Source organism: Myodes glareolus, chromosome 22 (genome assembly GCF_982192425.1).
Source record: "Myodes glareolus chromosome 22, mMyoGla1.1, whole genome shotgun sequence".
NCBI lineage: Eukaryota > Metazoa > Chordata > Mammalia > Rodentia > Cricetidae > Myodes > Myodes glareolus.
In genome coordinates, this window is record NC_142047.1 from 22,253,126 (window position 1) to 22,271,990 (window position 18,865).

The 18,865-nt window shown below is 42.3% G+C and overlaps 2 protein-coding genes and 1 long non-coding RNA gene across 6 annotated transcripts in view; 1 reads left to right on the forward strand and 2 right to left on the reverse strand.

Annotated features, from left to right (window-relative positions):
• LOC125395379 (carboxylesterase 1D) overlaps positions 1-6,587 on the reverse strand; it is a 28,872-nt gene extending 22,285 nt beyond the window's left edge. Inside the window, exons 1-3 of one of the 2 annotated variants that reach the window (XM_087900493.1) lie at positions 6,429-6,587; positions 3,112-3,319; positions 977-1,121 (exon numbers count right to left, since the gene is read on the reverse strand). In XM_087900493.1, the coding sequence (XP_087756619.1) occupies positions 977-1,121; positions 3,112-3,319; positions 6,429-6,480 (405 nt within the window). In that variant the 5' untranslated portion in view covers positions 6,481-6,587. The remainder of the gene's footprint in view (positions 1-976; positions 1,122-3,111; positions 3,320-6,428) is intronic. The other variant, XM_087900494.1, reaches the window with a different exon arrangement.
• Positions 6,588-6,727: 140 nt separating this feature from the next.
• LOC146890264 (uncharacterized) overlaps positions 6,728-18,865 on the forward strand; it is a 29,210-nt gene continuing 17,072 nt past the window's right edge. For 2 of the 3 annotated variants that reach the window (XR_015736012.1, XR_015736014.1), the window contains exon 1: positions 7,969-10,029. This is a non-coding gene — a long non-coding RNA (uncharacterized LOC146890264). The other variant, XR_015736013.1, reaches the window with a different exon arrangement.
• LOC125395381 (carboxylesterase 1E-like) overlaps positions 13,085-18,865 on the reverse strand; it is a 32,069-nt gene continuing 26,288 nt past the window's right edge. The window contains 3 exon segments of the mRNA XM_087900501.1: positions 13,085-13,684; positions 13,934-14,009; positions 14,958-15,089. Coding sequence (XP_087756627.1) covers positions 13,513-13,684; positions 13,934-14,009; positions 14,958-15,089 — 380 coding nt within the window. The 3' untranslated portion in view covers positions 13,085-13,512.

The window sequence follows — 18,865 nt, forward strand, 5'->3', positions numbered from 1 at the left end:
GAGTGAAGGCTGAGCCAAAGGATGGTGGACAATGATGTGCTGAAGAGGGTTTGATGTAACTGCAGACCCGAGGGCAATGGCCTTGAACACAGGGCTTGAGTTTTTTCCTTTCTCTAACCTCAAGTTCGACCATTATGTTTGGGGTTACTCAGTGCACTGTACAAGATGGTGTCGTGTAAGACTAAGATTTATTCTTGTCTCCCCGTGACTGTTGGGCACATGTAGTACTTAATTTTAACACACAAATCTACAACAAATTATCGTCCATGCCAGGATTCCACACCAAAGGGCTTCTGGGAAGTTTGTTGGTTGTTGCTCTTTTACAACCAAAGCACCACCTTCTTTTTCATCTCCAGACATCAGATGCCCACCCCCACCCCCCAGCCCTCTGATCTGTGCTTGGCAGTCTCTTCCATCTCTGGCACTGTGTTTCCATGTGAAATGACTCACTTGGTCATCAGACCATGGCAAAGACGGCTAGACAAGGAAATGAGTCTCATAGGTGCTGCCTAAGCGAGAGAAAATGCTGATGGGATTGTCTCAGTGTTCTCATTTCTTATTCCCTCATGGGACAGTGAAAGCCATCACCTGGCAATGGAAGTTTTTACATTTGTCACATATGGCCTGAGAATAAAGGTGACACACTCCCTTCACTCCCACAGCCCCAGTTTCTCTAACCACATAGAGATTTAGGTTGCTGAATTTCCTCTGAGAGTCCTTTTCAATTCCCCTCATCAAAGAATGAACTCTTAGTCTTTCTGGGGATCAGAGTCTAACCTAATAACGAAACCAAACATCCTTTTTCTTCTATTTATGTGAGAAAAGTTAGAAATTTAAGATTTACGTTTCAAATGTACCATGATCTCCACTGAAATCTGATGTCAGTGGTAAAATCTGAGGTCACATTGTGAAAAAGAAAACTAGAAGAGATGGAGGCTGGAACTCAGCTCTCTGGTTCAGTGGTCCCCACACTTACTGGCAGCCGGCTGTTCTTTGTCAAGTCGGCAGGCGTGTATATGTTCAGGTAGAGACAGTCTTCAGAAAACTGTAGAGGGATGTTCTCCTTTCTGTTGGTGAAAAGTTCTGAGAGCACCTGTCCTCCAACTGCATCTTGGGAGCACCTGGGAGGGGAGAGAGAATATCTGAGGTTCCACTAGATTGAAGTTTGGGCTTATTACCCCGGAGTTGACCTTGTGCTTGGAGTTTTGAGCATATAACTGAAGTTATTCACATGGGAATGGAGTCATTGTCAGGGATAAGAGACTCTTTAATAGGTTCCCGGTGGGACTTCTGAGATGCTAGATTCTTCCACGACTGCAGAAGCAGCACTTTGTATCTCTCCCTTCCTGGAGCCTTTGAGGTGGACCATAAAGAGAGACACTCATATGCCAACCGCCCTAGACAATGGAGTTCCCCGCACTGTCTGGACAAGGTTTGCTCACTGGGTTGTGAGATGCTAATGTAGATAAACATGCTCTTTCTTGGGAATCTTCCATGAAACAGGGAACTGGCCAGCAGTGACAGACAGCCTATTACAAGTTAGAGATGCTATCTTTGGGGGACACCACAGGAAGACATTCTTCTGGTTCTGTCTCTACCACTGATATGCTGGGTAATCTTGGCTAAATTCCTTGCTTGCTCTGGCTTTAGCCTGCCATGGTCAGGCGAGGTAAGTGCTGTCTCTAAGCACCTCCCCATCTGGCCTGCTAAAGGTTCTTTCATCTTCCTTTCCCAGCAATAATCATCGTGGGCTGCCCTGATTAAGGGTCCCACAAGTCCAGTGTAGAGTGGAGTTGGTAGCCATAATTGAGTTCTATGAAGTTCCCGGCACCAATAAACATCTCCTTGAGCAGGAAGGCATTTAAGTCTTTCATCAGCCCCAAGTGTCCGATATCCTGTTTCACAGATGGTGTCTGGCTTCTGGTATGTCAAATAGAAACTGGAGGTGCTCAGATCACATGCCTCCATAGCTGTCCCGTGATAGAAATGGAAAAGGAAAGGTGGCTTTCAAAACGTCTCAAGTCTAAATAATTTTCCTACCCAGTGGGAGAAAGAAGCACAATTCACAGAAATAGAAAATGAATATCCAATGAGGGATTACAAGTTCAACTTCATTAGTGTTTAGAACCCACAAATGAAGAGATCAACATTATTTTTATTTTTACAGTGTTTTGTTGCTTATCTAATAAATACATTTTTTTTTGAGCAAGGCAAAACCTGGAGAAAGTTCCACTGAATGGAAGTTTTCCTATTTCCACAGGAAAAGTGTGTGCAGTTTAGGTATTTCTGGAGACAAACTGATCATATCCCTACTCTTTGGTTTAGAAATGTTATTTCTTGAACTTATTCCCAATTCCCATGATTGCATGCAATGATTTGGTTACTGCAGACATGTCACAGTGTTGTTAACTGTCAAGGACATTAAAAGAACATAACCCAAATAACACATTAGAGGCATAAAGTCTAGTTTCATATCTAGTTAATATAACCACTAAACATTGCTTGCTACATTTATAATGCAGAACAATGCCAATGTTACGTCATCCAAATTTTCTGTATTCATTATCCCTGTATAAAGGAGGACAAACACAAACAGACTGGAAATACAAGCTCAAATGCTAGCAGTAATTCTGTGTAGCTGACTTGTACATGATGTTTAACTTTCTTTACGTTTGCTTCCGTGTTTTCCCCTGACGTCAGTTTTCAGTATTTACCTCTTATGTTTACAATCAGAATGGGAAAAATAGCAAGTAATATTTTTAGAAGAAATGAACGCAATGATAAGGTGACAGCCAGAAGTGGAATCTTAGGAAACCTCAACACTCCCTTGCTGAGGGCACACGTACTGTCTGCACCGACATATTTAGGAAGCTGTCTGGACTCCGTGGGCTTCTCCACTTGGTTCCTATGCTGACTGAGGGACACTAACTGCTGCACAGCTGTGACTAGGTGGCTGTGCAGCCTCGGGTGTGAGAACTCGCAGTCACCCTCACTCTTCACCCATACAGCCCCGCCCACACACTCTCAAGCAGCACCAAGGTTCTAGACAGGAGAATAAGGTACCTTACTTCATCCCCTCTACTCTGAAAGAAGCCTACCCCAGCGGCTTACATAGGAGGGTAGGACGTGGCATTCTTCACGAAGCTCCAGGGTTCTGCAGGCTGTGGTGGAGCAAACCTCAGGGATCCAAGAGGGGGCTTGGCAAAGGGGACTCCCAGAAAGACGGCCACAGGCTGTGTGAATCCTTTTAAACTGACATACTTCCCCAAGACTTTGCCGTGAACAGTGTTCACCACAGGTGGTGAGGACGGGTGCCCTGCTGGACAAGAGAAAATGGGAACACATCAGTAAGGAAAAGGCAGACCTGCATTGCTCATGAGTTTGTCACTTTAGGCCTGATGGCATTGATAAAATCATCTGAACCCTTCTGGAACACGCCTTTAATCCCAGCACTTGAGAGGCAGAGGTAGGTGAATCTCTGTGAATTCAAGGCCAGCTTGGTCTACAGAGAGAGAGAGTTTCAGGACAGCCAGAGCTACACTAAGAATCCCAGTTTTAGAAAAAAGCAGCCAGCCGAAGTCACTGCAGAAATAGAGAAAGAGAGTTACTGGGCATGAATATGAGCTTTGACTTCCGCTAGAAACGTTCATCTATTGGGATCCTGGTGCAGAGCTGCTCACTGGGTGAGATGATGGACTACATCTCACCCAGTGGTCCCTGCCCTCGGGAGGACTCTCCTTGTAGGAGGGCAGCAGACACACTGTACTTACTGCTGATGATGGACTACGGTGGTCCCCGCCCTCAGGAGGGCTCACCTTGTAGGAGGGCAGCAGACACACTGTCCTCCCTGCTGAGATACATGAGGTTGTGTCCTGAGATGGCAGAGGGAGCAAGGCCTCCTGATTGGCCACAGAAGAGCTGTGACTTAGAGTGTGGGGAAGATGGTGGAGGTGGGGCTGATAGAACAGGGAGGAGAAAGTGCTGTGGCTCACAGAAAGCATAGCACCTGGCTGGGAAGGGCAGGTGCCCTAGGCCCACCCTCAGGAAGAGCCCATGGGAAGAAAAGCTAATCCTGGATGAGAAAGTTCCTGCCAGGAAGGCCCTGAATGACCGGGAAAGGGGGTTGAATTAGAGGACAGATAAACAGCAGAAATAGTTCTGTGGGAAAGCAGACAACAAGCTTCTAGAATATTCTCTTTATGGCTCTGAGCACACTCTTCCGGAGGGGAGGGACTGGACATCCAGCCCATCTGTCCCACTGTCTCCGTTCTTGAAGAAGAGACAGTTTTGGCAGCTTCCTCACCTCTCCTATTTCTACCCATTGTGGAACCAGCGCAAACCAGGCTGATCTCTCCTTACATGACTGGTGGACTTACAGACTCTTGGTCATGGCCACCCTGATTCTTCTCTAGTCTGACCTCAGGGTCCTCAGTTTGTCAGAAAATTCCTCACTGGACAGGCCCTGTTTGCTCATTCTTCACTTGCTTTCCTTTGAATATAGGCAACATGTCATCTTCCTCAAAGTGTGTGGCCAGAAAAGAAAGGGAAATTACTAGATTTAGTGAAAAAATGGCCAATAGAGCTGGAGACTCCTGGTGGGATTCCAGTTACCATGTCTTCGGCTACCAATAGCTAATTGCAGATCGTGAATATTCATGGTGTTGTTAACTAGTTAATACAGAACACAGCTGAGATGAACTTTCTGGTAGATGTGTACAAACAGCCTCTACTTTAGGATATTCTGGAAGACCGTGGAGAATGGGTGAGCCGCTGACAAGGGCATCCAGCAGTTCACAGAGGTGAAGGAGGGTAAAGTCTGAACAGAAATAGCCTGGGGGCCGGTGTTAGCTTGGCAATGACTCCTACCCTGAAGTGGTTAGAAACAGATTAGACAGGGTCAAATACCTCGTGTCAAGTGGATACACAACAATGGTACAAATGTTATGTGATTATGTATTTAAAAATTATGTAATAGATTACATGCATTACTGAACACTTACTGTGTGCTTGAACACCGCCAGTCTCTACACAGTTACTCAAAGAAGACTTGCCAGCTGCCTACTCAACAGGTGAGCAGGCAAGATTTTAAAGCAACATGTACCCATTACCTAAAGATCAAAATGGGATGGTATTGCAGCGTAACCAGCAGCGAGGGAAATTTCCACTCAGAATTTCTGTCTGTTCTTACTCTGTCTTGCAATTTGGTTCAAGCCTTGCACTGTTACACAGACAGAAGGAAGATATGAATCTAGACGGAGCTTTCAGGGTTCTGATGGCCGAGCACTGGGCTAGACTCCAGAGTCAAAAATAGACTTGGGCATCTGTGACTTTAGGGAGCTGCATTCCCAGGTTGCCTTAGGTTTTCCTCCATGTTGGGACACAGGCATAGGCCAAGACCCCTCATTCACCTCAGTACTGACGGCGAATTTTGCTTTCTCTATCTGTTGCTTTGGTGCACGAGGCTCTGCATATCTTGAGGGACCTGTGATCCCCCAGGGCCTAACTAAAACAGGCCCCATCCACATGTTTCCTATTTTATCTAAGTTTCTTATCTGCACTACCCCACCTGTCCTGATCTCCAAGATCTAAACATCAAAATCCAGACAACAGTCATTTAATTCCCAGACCCCTTGAAGAGCTCCAGGTCGCCATCTCTAGGCCACCTCACTCCTCCTCTCCTTTGTTCCAAGTGAAACGCCCCTGTCCCTCCACTGCTCTGGCTCCTAACTGATCCACTGTTTCCTCTTCTACACCATCCCTGTGATCTGTCCCTGTCCCTTGGGAATTTGAGGTAAAAAATCATCATTTCAATGGTCTGATGCAACCAGTTCAAAATTTGTACTAATGCATTAAGTTTTCACCCAAACCTCTTGCCTATCTCTAGACCTAACCTCTTGCCTATTTCTAGACCTAGGGCTGTACAGCACTACATCCTAAGTGCTGTAGAAGCAACCACGTATTTTGTCTTCAGTGAAAGAGGAGACCCTGTCATCTCTACTGTAGAGAGGGCGTCATCTGCACACTGTGCCATCTAGGCACCTCCAAGTTAAGGATATAGACTTGGAGTTGGATATAGACTTGGAGCTGTTGACTGGGAGTCAGTCTAGTGTCTGACTCCTGAATTTATATATCCAACATTTTGCTCAGCCTCTCTATGACCTGCGTGCAGACTGACTAAGAATCCCAGGGAAGCAGACTAACCTCTCTCCAGCCTTCTTATCCAGCCGCCTGCAGCTGGATATCCGGTATCTGTCCTCCCGCACGTCTCTGAGAGACTAAGGTTCTTTGCGCTTCACTGCACCGCTTCAGGAAAGCAAAATATCACCGAGCAACCGGGACTATTTTGTCCTTGCCCTGCAAATGTCCTCGTGCCCAGAACAAAGACCGAGACCATACATCCAGACGTTTGTAATCTGAAAAAAACTTACCCCAAGCTGTGCAAGCAGCAAGAGAAAGCCAGACCAGAGGGTAGAGCCACATTGTGGACGGACAGGTCTCCACGGGTCTGTGAGGTATCTGCTCTTCTAGCAATGCTTCTACTGTGGACCCAGGGGCCCGCCCCCTTAAGTCTTGCTCAACCAGTCCAGTTATGTAACTAAAGCTCTCTTCTTCCAAAGAGCTCCCTCGGTGTCAGTTGGGACCTCCAAGCCACGCCCACTAAGAGTTTACCCACTTTTATCTGAACAGTCAGTACCCAATACTCAGATTACAAATAGCCAGAATCCCATCCAACAGCTTCTTATGTAAGTGCTTCTCCCTACAATGCTCTCGCTCTCGCCGCAGTGAACCTTGGACTCTGAGGAGCAGGCAGCAGCAGACAGATGCCTGCAGGTAGGGGAAGTTTTGGTCTGGGGTCCTTATACAAAGCAAACCATTGGTAGAACGTCCTCACACTGCTCAGCTGGGAAGTAAGAACACATTGCTCATTGCTCAGTCTCCCTGGACTGGCATTTCTTAGATCCATGCTCTCAAGTTTGAAAGGAATCTCACCCTCCATCAACCTTCAGTATCTTTGCAGGATTTGCGCCAAGTGACCTGGCCCACCACATGGCACCTTCAGGGTCAAGGAAATCTACCCTTCAGAACAAGGCCCTTTGAACACAGTGTCCTTAAAATGAATGAGCTCCACTGATCACAATCCTTGCCTCTAAGAGTCCGTGTATATATGGATTCTTCAAACATTTGCCAAGTCATGCGGCCTCTCCTTTCATAGGAACATACAATAGCAGGTGGCAGTAGGTGATGCATCTCTAGAATGGCTGGCTCTAGCCTGTTTCAAGAATGTCCATCGCCTCTTCATGCTTGAATGTCTGGGTACCTCTTTTCATCTTATCGTTGTGTATTTGGTGTATTTTACTTAGTCATTTATTTTTAAGTCTTTGAGAAGCATCGCTGCGTTATTTGTGTTTCCATTTTCATTTGATTTTTATGAATCTTCAATTACTTAAAATTAGGAAATTTCAACTGATTCGTTTTGGAAAAAGTTCATGAACTGATAAAATAATAGATACTCTATAGTTCTGCAGGGGACTACTCTGTAAATTGACATCCATTGACGCATATCTATGCCTTTCTAAAATGCAGGCGGCCATGACAGAACTCCTGTGTTCTGGGTCCCGTAAGTCGTGTCTCCATTTTTATTTCACTTAAGGAATTTTGTAATCTGCCCCCTCTTCCCTCTGTTTCTTTAATGAATCATTGTTCATTGCAAATTATATTGTGCAGACTTCATTATTCATACTTGTCTGATTTCTTTATAGTTTCATTCTCTATGCTCTGACACAGTGAAAGAAGTTATTGCAACTTTCCTATTCATATTTGTACATGCTTTATGTTTGCTAAGACTTTGTTATCTAAACTGACCTGCTGGTTAATCATCCATAAGATGGCGAAATGATTGTGGATTTTGCATCTGTTATGGAATACGCTGTAAATTTCTGTGAAGTCTGTATGATGTGGTACGTAATTTAATTCTACTCTTTATTGACTTTTTTAGTTTGATGATCTCCCTATTGGTAAGAGGAAGGTATTGAAATCACCCATTGTGTTTGTGCTAGAGGCCCTGACACTACTGCTACTGTGTTGGTACCCTAAAATTCTGTGTATTTGCAGTCATCGTAGTTTGGGTTGCGTTTGTGCATTTATCAATGTCTTTTCTGACTCATTTTGCTATGAAGCCTATTGAGTTTGGTCTGATTATAGCTTCTTTTTTTTTTGCTTTCATATTATTTATTTAGATTTTTTTTTCCCCTCTGTTTGTTGACGTTTTCATGGTGAGGTGAGTTTCTTGCAAGCAACAAACTGTTGAGTCCATTTTTAGCAATCTAATCAGCTAACCTGTGTCTTTTAATTGAAGAAATAAGACTGTTTACATTCTTTGTGTACTAGCTTTGCTGTTTATTGTTTTCTTCTAGTTGTTTTGAGTGGGCTATGCCTGCTTCTTTCTCTTCTATTTTCCAGAGGTTTGGCTACTCACTGATTTAACAGTGCTTGATTTTTTTTATGATCCCCATTTGCTTATTTTCTCTTCTCTTGTGACTTAATCTTTCTCTCGTTGTCATGGTTAATTTTTTATCTTACTTCTCTAATGCTGGGTTAGCACTCACAAATTCCTTTAGTTATGTATTTTGATGGCTTTTTTTCTACTTTAATTTTGAAGGATAACTTTGTTGGTATAAGTGTGATGTTAAGTTGGGAGTGTCAAGTGTCTGTTACTCGAGCCCCTGTCATCCATCCCAGCCTCCTGGCCTGAGAGTTGCATTGGTCTGGACTCCAAATCCCAGCATGCCAGTTCCTGATCCTCCCCTGAGTCAGGAACACTCCCATAGGGTATTAAAGTGGGCACCCAGAGGAAGAACACATGGTCCCGGGTTTTGCATGTGCTCCCTGGTTTTCTGTCTCCCCTGCCATGCTCTCAGCCACCGGAGAGTGCTGCGTTTATTAAAATGGGCATTGTAATTCGGTTTAATTTGGCCTGAATGGATTTCTGTGCTCTGGCAGAGAGGATTTTTTCTTAACAATAAGTAATCTAGATGGGTCATTATTTGTATTTGGCAATTGAAAACATAAGGGAAGAAACAGAATGTACTAAAATGTTAGAAATCAAAAAATTTACAAATAAATGACTAATAGAACAGAAAATATTCAAGAGAGAGAACCGTGAAAGAAGGGAGGGAAATATAATTAAACAGCAAAATAAGGGCTTGTGCAATGACTCAGTAGGTACAGTTCCTTGCTGCCTGATGACCTTCATTCCATCTCGAGACTCACACCCTGGAGGGAGAGGACAGACTCCTATAAATTGTGTTTGTATTGCTTATCATAACCAGCAGGGTCCTTTTTCTTTTTCTTTTCCTTTCTTTTCTTTCTTTTTTTCTATCTTTGTTTTTTATTTATTTATTTATTTATTTTTCCGAGACAGGGTTTCTCTGCAGCTTTGGAGCCTGTCCTGGAACTCTTGCAGACCAGGCTGGACTTGAACTCATAGAGATCAACCTGCCTCTGCCTCCTGAGTACTGGAATTAAAGTCATGTGCCACCCCTGCCCAGCTCCCAGCAAGATACTTTATGAGTGGAGCCAATTGTAGCTCTTCAGATACTCTGATCACCAGAATGAGCAGGGGTGGGCAGCGCTGGTGTTGTCTTCACAGCCAAGCCTGGGTTGAACTGATGGTGTCATGCACCACGTTGCTAGCGCACATTTCTTTTGCCGGCTGGGTTGAGTGTGGTGTGGGTTGTGACATGCTCTGGTGTTACAACATACAGAGTGGAGTGGAGTGGTAGATTGAAACTGCCCCTTCCCCTTCCCCCACCGGGTGATACTGGAAAGTTGCCCACACAACCCCGTGACCATTGACTTTCTCACAGCAAAACAAGCTCTCAAGGCTGACTTGTCAATCTGTCAACAGAAATTTGCTATGGGTTCGTGGAGCCATGGAAATGCTGAAAGTATTTCTTCAGAGAAACAGTGTTAGACTCAGCTTCTTTCTTAAGATGACTGGGTCTCTGCTGACAGTACCCGCATGAACATGTGAGTCTTCTGAATGGTTATTTATAATCCCCAGTCTACTCAATTTAACACATGCAGTATTACTCTGTCTAGATCAACTGCTCAGTCTGTCTCTTGTTAACCAGGTCTTCCTTTCTGTGGCTGTAATTTCTGCATTTAATATTTGATACAGTGTCTACAAAAAAAAGAGAAATAAACTGAAGTAGATGGCATTTGTGAGGAAGCATGAGCATGCTTGCTTTCTGTTAGTGGAACCCCAATTCTTTGTGTGTGTGTGTGTGTGTGTGTGTGTGTGTTAAAGGGCTTGAATTTTTCTAGTGTAGGATAAAAATGAGGCTTTGTTTTTGCTGTTCTCTCCTTACCTACCACAGACCTACTTCCTCCAGACTATGCTCGTGTTATCCAGAGCTTTGTTTACACTATATGCTAATATTAGTCAGTCCTTTGTTTATACTTTATTTTGTTTACACAATATGCTAATGTTATCCAGTGCTTTGTTTACACTATATGCTAATGTTAGCCAGTACTTTGTACTTAGTACTACATGCTAATGCTTGAGAAATTAGCAGAAAAAGTATGCTTTCATCTATGCTTGGTCTGCCAGTCATTTCCCAACTCCATCTCACCTGTCCCAGGAGGAGCCTGCACCTTCAGCCAATTCTGTGCCCCCAGAACTTCCCCATTTCCCATTTTTATTTGAAACCAAAAGAAATTTTAACCACAAAATATGTAAATTTTTTGCATTTGATCGAATACAAAATTGATGCATAATCAAGAATAAAAGAAGCCTAAGAATGATCACAATAAACACACCACTGGAGGTATGGTGAATACTTTGTAGAAATCCCTTAGGATCTAATCCTGTCAGTTTATCAGCAAAAATTTGTGCAATGGTGGAGGCATCTGAATGGGGGAATGATTTAGCAAAAGTAAATCCTCTGTTATCATGTGAATGGTCAATGAGAGCTAGAGCAGAAACATTGTCCTAAAGATAAGCTTGAATAACCTTCCATTCATGTAAGGAATCATTATAAGCCAGATCAGTAATGCAAAAAGTGGTTGAATTCCAATCACAATGCAAGGTAATTTGTTCTTGTAAAGATAGATATTTCTTTCCCAACCATCCCACAGTTTGCTTAAGCACATCAATCTCTGACTGAAGTCGAGCATCTATTTGAGCTTTCTGTATCCAGAGTACATGAGAGTCTTTATGTCATTGCTCTACAAAGGGTTTTGTTTGCAAGGACGTATGTAAAGCAACACCAGCCACAGAAGCAGTAGCAACAAGGGCTATAAGATTAAGATTTACAGCTATTACTACACCTAACATGCGCTTTGTTCTTTACAATATCTTTTTTTTTGAAGAATTCTGCAACAGTATGATCTAAAGGATTTTGAGCCCAAGAATGACCTAAGCTTACAAGTAGCCAAATATGTGTGCACTGCTGTAATATCATAAGTGATTTATTATGAGGATTAAACTTAACAGAGGAATTAATAAAAGAATACAATTGGCAATCACGACAATAAATTCCAGTTGTAAAATTGATTCTTCCAACTAAAAATACACATGGTAGTGGTACACAAGCAGTAAAATTAGTACTTTTAAACAAGATAAATTTGTAAGTAGAAGTAGATACTGCTGTTCTAATTCATGAGCCATTAAAAAGCCAAACAGGTTTTAAGGCAGCTATGATCTTCCAAATATGAGTCTGGCAATGCAATTATCACTGATTTCTCCATCTCCCCATGCCAGAAGACGGCTTCCAGTTATCGTTTCAATCTTGGCCCTATTCATCCTGGTGACATTAAGCAAATCACAAGTGGTAATATTCCACTCAGAGCAAGTGTTAATAAATTGACCATATAGGCCCAACTGATTCATTTATTTTGAATTATTTTGCTAAATTTGTCCAAGCAAGTCTTACAAATAATTGGATGTTATTTTAAACCATAATATGTAAAATCTGGATATGATAATTCATAATTTTCAATAATATTGTCCCAGGTCTGATTAATAGACCATGCTGAAAGTCTTTGAAGACAAGTACGAGATCTGCCAATTTTAATACCAGGCTGCAACCAATGCTGAAATCCCACTGACAAACATTTGAAAGAACCATTTTCAAAACATATTGGCTTTCTATCATTCATATAAGTAAAATTATATGGAGTCCCATCAAAATTATTCAGATAAATGACGTTATTCCAAGGAGGAGAAAGGATACTTGGAGTGGTATACACTAACACATCAGTATCTCCCCAAAAGACAGGCTCGAACATAGGTGGGTTAGGAACATAAGCCCAATATCTTACAGCTGGTCCCTGAACAGAAGAGACAGTTAACAGAGCACACAGCTGTACCAGTCTTTTGGACTGCTGGACAATAATCTGACCCTGGGCTACAAGATATTTCACTTGACCCAAAGTTGGTAATGGTGATGTTGTCAAGGCCACTTCCATGAATATAACTGTACCGTGGCCAATACTGGAATGTCTTCTTTGGGAGCCATAATTGTTGCTCATCCTGCAGAGAGACAAGACTATACCCTCTCCCTTTCACCATTAGCAATACAAGCTGCCATTCAGCATCTATGGCAATTTTTCTGCTAGTTCAACATTCAGAGTGTCAGCAAAATATTTCTCTGCTCTAGTTACAATATCCCCTTGGGGCAGATTTAAGAAATTTAATATAAATTAACGCAAAAATTGCCCTACTTCTTCCAAAAAAAAAAACTCACATTAATTTCAAACCAAAATCTTTCTTTTTAATTTTTTAATTTACTATTTTAAAATACGATGGGCTTTAAAGGATAATGGGCACATTTAACAATAGCTTGACCTTGTGGATTATATTTAATACCTGTTACATAAACAATATTATACCATTTATAGAATTTAGCAAAATGTTTTGAAATTCCATTATCTGTTTTAACAAGAGAGGAAACACCCATGATAGGAAACACTTTTAAGAAATACTGCATAACATAATTCCCCAGGTAAGTCAATGGAGACCCTAGCAGGGCAATGAGAACTGAAAGGGACAAGAGACACAAGAGATGGAGACAAGATAGGATTCTGATCAAGTCTTGTTTATTCAAGGGAATAAGCAAGGTAAATATAGGGTAAGGGAAAGGAGGAAGTTCTTGTTGAGTGACTGGTTAACTAGGCAACTTACTAGGCAACCTAACCATGGTCTAATGGTCAGGTGGAGAGTCCCTAACTACAACATGCAGAAAAGCCAGAATATTCAGAACACACGAACAGTGGAGCAATAACTCCTTGCAGGGTTAGTATTTGACAGGTCAGAACAGCAGGCGAAGCCAAGCATAACAGGGTGGGCAAAAATCCAGGGAGCAATAAGTCTCCCACACCCCGCCTCTGCCAACTTCTACCACACAATTCCCTAGTCTCCCATATAGCTCATCATTAGCCAAAATAATCTACTGTGGCGTAGGCTCATTTGGGCTCCCCTGGTCCTCTGAGATGGGCAGAGCCTTCCAGTCATAGTTCAGTGTGTCCTGTCCATGGTAGCTTCTTAGCCAGGAGCTCAGTCTAAAAAGCAACTTCCTTGTCTTTTAACCTTTGGGCTTCCTGGGTGGTAACTCCAATCTGCAGGTACCCTTCCTTCTGGTCATACTCTGGCCAATGGGGCAGCCCCTTTCCATTGGGATTTCTGGGAACAGAATCAAATAGAATTCCTTAGAATTACTCTGTGTTCCAACATTCCTATCATATGTATTGGAGTCCCTGGTTTATCTCTTCCAAAGACTTGTGCTCCACAGAGATGGGAGCAGCATTTTCTGAACCCTATGGTCACGGGGTTAGAGCTGATCACTTAAAATTTAAAAGTCACCCCTTCGTATTGGGTTTCCTTATTGCCTCATCTCACCCACCAACCTGGCCCCATCTTGGATCACCAGACTCACCCAATTGAGCAAAGTTGGCCCAGAATTTCATCACCATCTTCTTGAGACTGATCTCCTCTTCTGAGGCACTACCTGTGAGCAATAAGAATAATCTTTTTGAGTCAGTTCATGGTTCATGAGCTAACAAGCAGGTATCCTTTAGGAGATTATTAGAGAAGTAGAGTTTGGACTTTCACGCCAAAGCTATTGAATCAAAATCTCCATTGCTAGGAGAGTATGCTTATTTGGTGTACAATTTCAGTTTGAGAATTACGTATCTAGGACACTGCAGACACGTCATTCATTCTTCTGGTGGTGATCCACACCCATTACTAATCTCCTTGATATGGAAATACCACAGGTGAAGAATTCCAGTGGATCATGGAATTCGCAGGATTGCTGAACCTCACATTTTTTCTTAGTATTCTGCACAAACCCACAATTAGATGTCGAATAGCCTTAGGACATGATCTTGAGAGCTGTACAGAGTGTATCATAAATAGCCATAAGATGGATTCCGATCAGTCATGAATCCCAGCAGTTATTCTAAGTCAGGGTATTGAAGATGTTCTGAAAGGTTTTCTTTAGATATTGTATTATTAATTATAATATAGGTAAAGTATCACATGTGGCTAGGCTTGCATATGGGTAGACAGATGCACATGACAACTGACTCACAGTGAGGAACAGCTTGACCTCATCCTCACTCAGATTCTAACATGTCATTTCGAGCAGGAAATGAAGCAACAATGACATTCTTGTCTTCCAAATAGACACTCAAGTGACCCATTTCTCTTGGTGCTATTACTGGTCAAGGTTCTTATAGAGAGTATTGCTGGTTTCCCATGAGTGTGTGCCTTTCTCATATATGCTGGAATGGGAGAAAGGCTTGACACTTGACAATGAGTTCAGCCCGGTTGCCCTGAGTTGGGAAAGGAACATCAGGAGAGGAGGAGAAATGAGCTCAGGGCTACAGGAGCAAGATTGAAACCCAGACTTCCTGACCATAAACTCACAGGCAGCAAAGCTCCATTACCTTACCTCTTAAAATCGGGGCACCGAAGACAGAGTAGACTTCATCTCCATGGTCTCCTACCACAGTACTGGGTTTCATTTCTGGTGAGAAGCTTGGGCGATACTGAAACTCATACATATAGGTGGGGGCTCCAGCATCTGGGAAGACATGGATTCACATACAGTTCAAGTTGCCAGACATAAGTCTGTATGGTGTCAAGGGCTCTGGAATGCAGGCGACCTCTATCAGTGCATCAGGGAAATGGTTTAACCCAAGCTTCTTGATGTGTTTTAGCCCTGTACAGCCTGTGGAAGCAAAGGTGATATTCACGCGAGGGAAACGATTTGTGACTGCACTGCATCCAGCAAGCACACAGGACTGTGCCCTGATAACTCACCAGTGTTCGTTTGTTTAAAGATCTGCAACTTGCTGGGTGTCCTCCATTCAGCCTGTTTTAAGCATTCTACGTGTCTTTCTCACTTCTTCAGAAAAATGTAAGGGACTTCCAAGATACTTGTCTGAAAACGAGGGTTTCCAAACACAGATACATGCAGACATGGACACTGGTCACTTATGTCTCAGAAATACAACACTGGAGAAAACTGTCCTTCAGGTGTGAGGAAATGGCAGCTTTCTCAGACAAATCAAATCTTCTGAAACTCACCACTCTAGACATGCCTTATAGGAACCCTTAGAGTTTTTTAAGCAGAAATTTAAGCAGAAAGATAATGATGGGTAACAGGAGACAAATGAAAGCACAGAAGTCAATGACACAGAACAACATAACACTATTCAGAACACCTAGCATGTCCATGGCAATCTTGCTCCTAGTACAGGGACCAAACAAAAGTACTATAAGAACATAACTAAGTCAAATGGTAGCAATAGCCAAAATATTTTCATTACAAAGTGATATATATTTTGGCTTTAGAGTCATAAGTAGAGGAGTGTGAAATATGGAGTTGTTCCAGTAATTAAAATTGTTCTTGGCATTCTACACCAGAGCATCTAAGTATATAAATCAAGAAGATCTGAAGGGCTAGAGAAGTAGGTTGTAATACAGTAATAAAGGGGGCTTTGGTACAAGAGCGCTGTTAATGATGGATCATTCAGACAGAAAGTTTCTAAGGAAACATGATCCTGATCAGTATTTTGAAAAGTCAATATAATAGCACTCTACATAATATTCCACCCGACGCCAACAAAATACCTATCACTTCCAAGCACTCACAGATCATTCTGTCAAACATATCACATGTGAGACACAACACAATCATCAGCTAATACAAGAGGACTGGAATTAGAGCAAGTGTCATTTCTGATCACAGTGGATTGACACTAGACATCAACACTAGGAGGAATTTTAGAAAACTCATAGAATCATGGAAAGAAACATGGTCCTGAGTCACTAATATGTCTGTTATGAAACTAAGTGGAAAAAATTAAAGCATACTGAAAAAGGGCTGTAGAGATGGTTCAGTGGGGAATCATTGGCCACACATGAGTGTGGACAAGTGTTTGAATGCCCAGCATGCATGCAAATACAGCCCGTCTGTGGCATTACAGATGGTGTAATCCTAGAGGGCTAGAAGCACAGTCAGAAAATCTCCAGAGCAAGCTCACTTCAAGTTGAATTGTCAATCACTGAGTTCAAGCCAGAGGCCCTGTCTCAATATACGAGATGGAGAGCCAGAGAAGTCTGGTCTTTACACTCACATACACAAGTGTGTGTCCACACACATATGAACATTCATAGGGTTTTGTGTGTGTGCATGCATCTGTGTATGTGTGTACAAAAATGAAATCACAGCTTACCAAAACTTATGGAATATAGCAAAAACAGTTGCATGAAAAACATTTAAAACATTAAACAAGGACATCTAGAAAGAGGTAAAGTACCAAATGACCTACAGTTATACAAAAGGGATTTAAAAGAATAATAAAATGAACCCAAGGGCAGCAGGAAGAAAAATAATCAGGATTAGATAAAAAGCCAAGGCCAGGAGAGTTGGCTCAGCAGTTAAGATCATTGTCTGCTCTTCCAGAGGACCTGCCTTCAATTCTTCAATTCTCAGCATTCAATTCTGAGCTCTAACATGGAGGCTCACAATAAACATACACAGCTCCAGGGGATCCAGCGCCTCCTCTGGCTTCTGTGGGCACAAAGCACACACATGGTGCACAGCCATGCATGAAGGCAAAAGACCCACAAACATAAAACTAACTAAATAAGAGTATTTTAAAAAGTGATTTCTGAAACTATGAAATAGAATAAAAGAAATAAAGAGTTTTTTCTTTTTCTTTTTAAATAAAAGCAAAACTAACAAAACCTTAGTCAAACTAAGAAAAAGAGAGAAGATTTACATACATGAAAGAAATGAAAGCCCTGGTGTTGTAAAAGCCACCACAGAGGTCAGGGGAGAGTCAGAGTATTACAGACTGTTTTATACACACAACCTGGATTACCTAAGAGACAAGAAGATGTTTGCCAACCAGTGTAGTCTACCGAGAATGAAGTAGGTCTGGAGAATTAGACCAGTGGTTAGGCTGAAGAATGATGCTCTTCCTGAGGACCAGAGTTTTTTTTTTTCATAGCATTAGGAAGCTCAGTAACCACAGCTTCAAGAGATCCAGTACACACTTCTGATCTTTACAGCACTTGTAACATGTGTGCATGCACACACCCAAACACTACAAAGAGGCTAAGTTAGTGATGACGTAAGCCTCCTATCTATGAATAAACAGCCCACATTCTGATGACTTCACAGTGAGGATGTAAGCCTCCTGTCTACGAATAAACAGTCCACATTCTGATGACTTCACAGATGACACCACAGAGAAAAGCTAGTGTCAGCCAAACAATCTCCCCAAATTTCTTTAAAAATCAAGAAAGTGAGAGTAGTCCAGGGCAGCATTACCTTCAGACTAAAATAAGACAAAGACATTATAGGAACAATTCAATAGCAGATACACTATATCGTCCATAAGTATAACATCAGTGATCACTGCAAATAAAAACTCTTAATGAAATAGTGTTTTTCCCAGTCTGAATGTGTTTTGTAAGAAAAAAAAACTCATTCATACAATTTGTGCACTAACTACAAAACACTAGAACACTGTTTAAAGCAAGTTAAAAATGGAATTAACATAACCAGGCAGTGGTGGTGCATGCCTTTAATCCCAGCACTTGGGAGGCAGAGGCAGGCGAATCTTTGTGAGTTCAAAGCCAGCCTGATCTACAAGAGCTAGTTCCAGGACAGACTCCAAAGCTACAGAGAAACCCTGTCTCAAACCCAAAAAAAAAAAGAAAAAAAAAGAAAAAAATGGAATTGACATATGACAGGTCGATCCAATTTTTGCATTTACCCCTAACCTTGAAACTAGTGTGTTGAAAATGCAATTGCTCCATGATTACACTGGTCACCAAAGTCAAGTTATGGAATTACTGTGTGTCCATCAATAGATCATCCATAAAGACAGCGTGGAATGCTGTAGGTGGAATAATCCAAGCTCTTAAGCATGTTACTTCAGATAAGGAGCCCTGTGACAGGTGGCGTGTCACTTGTTCCTGTTTGCAGCCTGACTCCTGTCTGCCTCTACCTCTGTTACTCTTTACCTGAGGGTTCTTTGTCTGGCTGCTACACACTACCTGCACAGGAGCCTAACACTCAACAGAAACAGCAGTCATTTGGACCAGGATTAGCCTAATGGTAAGCGGTCAATGATGGATAAATACCCTGAGTCCCTACTACTCAGGTGGGATCGCCTTGAGATATGAGTTCTGCTTGTTTACCAGCCCTCCCCAGATCCAGCTCTGGTGAATAGATGCTTAGTCATCATTCATTGGCCTCCGTTTCCTTCCAGCATCATCCCCTCTTCTCCTAACTCAGGTTTTCTGGAGCCAGCACCCTTTTAATCCCTTGCATTTCAGTGC